The following is a 2,724-nucleotide window of genomic DNA, read 5'->3' as shown; positions in this document are numbered from 1 at the left end:
CATCATGGCGCTTCACTTTACCCAAATACAGAAAACCTGATGTCATAGCTAAATTATTATGCATAGTTGGAGGATGAATATTACAATGTATCCCATGTTTTGCTGTGAATATACTCAAAACAAAGTGTCACCTTTGTTTAACAGTGGTGTAGTAACGATCCCTCCCATTAATCAGAAGAAACAAAATCTTCCATACAGACAGGATGTCCGGATCATAAACTGCGCTCCCACGCTGTGAAAACAAGGCACCGTGTGTAACGCACACACTGAGATTACCCCGACTGCGTCCAGGCCAGGAAGCCAGGTCGCAGCTCTCTGCTGTACTGCTTCCAGGTGAGCAACTGGTGCTGCTGGGAGCCCATTCAGCGCCATGTGGAAGTAGAAAAGATAATACAGAGTTAACACTGAATGAATGATCATGTGGAAAAATGTCTGGAAAGTGAATTTGCACTCTGACATTTTTTATTATTAAATCACTGAAAAATCTAACCTTGATTTAGAAAATAAAACCTACCCTAAAATAAAGTTACTGTGAGTCTGTATCCCCCGATGTAAAGAGAGGTTTCATGAAATGTTGTAAGGAATTTAAAACAATGCAAATAACAAATACAAGATAGGTTGAGTGTATTTGCAAAAATTTATTTTTTGAAAGTGCAAAAAGTATAAAAACACCTTCAGTATATACATACACTTTAAAATAGTGACTGTACAATATTTATGAGCAAAAAACTAATTATATCCCTGCAAAAGAAGAAGTTAAAACCAGTGTCCATGTTAGTATATTCTATGGCTTTATTAACTGTTCTTATGCAGATACAGTCTTCTTCAAAGCTTCATTTCATGATATCATGGGCCTCCTCTGCAGTAGTGAAATACATATTAAAAATAAAAACATTTTTGTTCAAATTTAGCTACAGAGATTTGAGGTCAGATCATGTGTCCTTGCAGCAGGATAACAGGCCAGACAGGAGGTTAGGAGTTGTTGTAGCTACAGTAATACACAGCTGTGCTGGCGTCTGACAGCACCGATGATATGAGGCTTTCAGGTCCTTGCATGCCAGCCTCATGTGGCCCATATGACAAGCCTATCATGTCTGCACGTGCTGAAGAGGAACTCAAATACTGCTCGAACTCGCTGCGGTCCACCTCGGCCAGTAGCTCGGAGTGGTGCATCTGCTCCATGCTGTCTGCAGAGTGAGGGTGAGAGTCGGGAGGGGGGGAGAGTTGTCCTGCTCCGCCAGGATGCCGTTTGGGGTGACTGGGATTGCAGTGCTGGGTGTAATACATGGCCAGAGGGTTAGGGCATCCCATGTAGGAAGGGGGAAGGGCGGCAGGCTGAGTGGACTGCTCTGGAGCCGAGACAGGGTGTCCGTGCAGTATGGGGTTGCTGTGGTGGTTGGAGAGGGGGTCCTGGGACTGGTACTCTGCTGCCTGGGAGTGGTAATATGCAGACATCATGTGGCAGTCCTCTTGTGAATGCTGAGGGAAGAACATGGAGTCTGACTCTACAGCATCTAGAGGAGAGGTGTCAGGTGTGGGGAGGCTGTAGGTCTCATAAGAGGGGCCCCCAAGAGCCTGAGCATCCCGGTAGTGGCTGAGTGGCTGCGGAGGAACCTGGAAGCTGTGCTCGGGATAACCCAGACCCAGACTCTCCACACACACCCTGCTGTCCCCAGGCATGGAAGGGGCTTGGTGATCAGACACACCTGGGACCAGAAAGCCAGAGTCCAGCCTTTTAATCCTCTTCACCTGCTTCCGCCGCCGGGGACGGTACTTGTAGTTGGGGTGGTCCTGCATGTGCTGAACCCGCAGCCGCTCGGCCTCCTCAACAAAGGGCTGCTTTTCTGTGACAGGAAGGGCTTTCCATGATTTCCCTGCAGGTCAAGAGGAGAGTGCACATCAGTGATATGTCAGCAGATACTGTAAGCAGTCTGGTGATGCACACAAAAATAGCTTGTTGCCATTTTTGGGGACAGGGACGGATTCTTGAGGTTACATCTGATGCTTAACCCAGATGCAGTAACTTTTAATAACATCACCTGCTGCCTGAACAACCACTGCATCCATTAGTGAATAATTAACTGTTGTTTGCGTAGAGTAAGAATAAAATCAACTAGACATGAATTAAAACTAAATACAGAAGCACCTCAAATTCAGAAACTGTGTGGAATAGAAGAATGTGGTTGAATAATATCCTGTATAGATCTGGTACACAGGCAAGCAACAAGAGGTCGATGAATTAAATACAAAATTACGTACCCAGCATTTTGCTGAGCTCCGCGTTGTGCAAGTCCGGGTTTTGTTGCGCCAGCCTCTTGCGCTCATCTTTCGCCCACACCATAAACGCGTTCATGGGCCGTCGGATCCGTGGTTCGCTCTTCCCACGATTCTGGCTGACGGAGCCGGACGCGCACGGCTCAGTTTTCACTTTCGTGTCCCCAGGAGGACTGAGAGTGTCGGCCCACTGGCAGTGTCCCATTCCAGGCATCATGACTGACATCGTACACCTTGCCTGGGTCTGATCGTCGCTGGCATAACCCGCATCGGGACTGCTCATCTCTGTCCAGCTGGGAGGTCTGGAGAGCCACGGGACAGCTCACAAAGGCGACGAACTACTCCCGATAACAGTCTATACACAGATGAAAAGGACTTATTGAAGTACGTTCAAATGTTTTTGGTTTTCACAAAGCCATTGTTCGCGTCCATTAGACACTTCAAGAAGCA

General features: G+C 47.1%; 1 protein-coding gene across 1 annotated transcript; it reads right to left on the bottom strand.

The window, feature by feature from the left end:
• Nucleotides 1-627: 627 nt before the first annotated feature.
• sox17 (SRY-box transcription factor 17) lies at nt 628-2,724 on the bottom strand. The gene is made up of 2 exons (XM_020619786.1): nt 2,260-2,724; nt 628-1,874 (listed from the first exon to the last, which is right to left on the bottom strand). The coding sequence occupies exons 1-2, from the start codon at nt 2,555-2,557 to the stop codon at nt 973-975; spliced, it is 1,200 nt and encodes a 399-aa protein (XP_020475442.1). The 5' UTR covers nt 2,558-2,724; the 3' UTR covers nt 628-972.

The sequence above is a fragment of the Monopterus albus genome, unplaced genomic scaffold (genome assembly GCF_001952655.1).
Source record: "Monopterus albus unplaced genomic scaffold, M_albus_1.0 scaffold226.1, whole genome shotgun sequence".
Lineage (NCBI taxonomy): Eukaryota > Metazoa > Chordata > Actinopteri > Synbranchiformes > Synbranchidae > Monopterus > Monopterus albus.
Note: the sequence above shows the minus strand (reverse complement) of the source record. Positions and strands in the feature narration are given on the sequence as shown.

Bases quoted from the DNA above. Each gene is read 5' to 3' on its own strand.
- sox17 (XM_020619786.1), bottom strand. From the start codon at position 2,557: ATGAGCAGTCCCGATGCGGGTTATGCCAGCGACGATCAGACCCAGGCA. The intron at 1,875-2,259 runs GTACGTAATTTT...CTTGACCTGCAG, and splicing joins GGAGCTCAGCAAAATGCTGG to GGAAATCATGGAAAGCCCTT.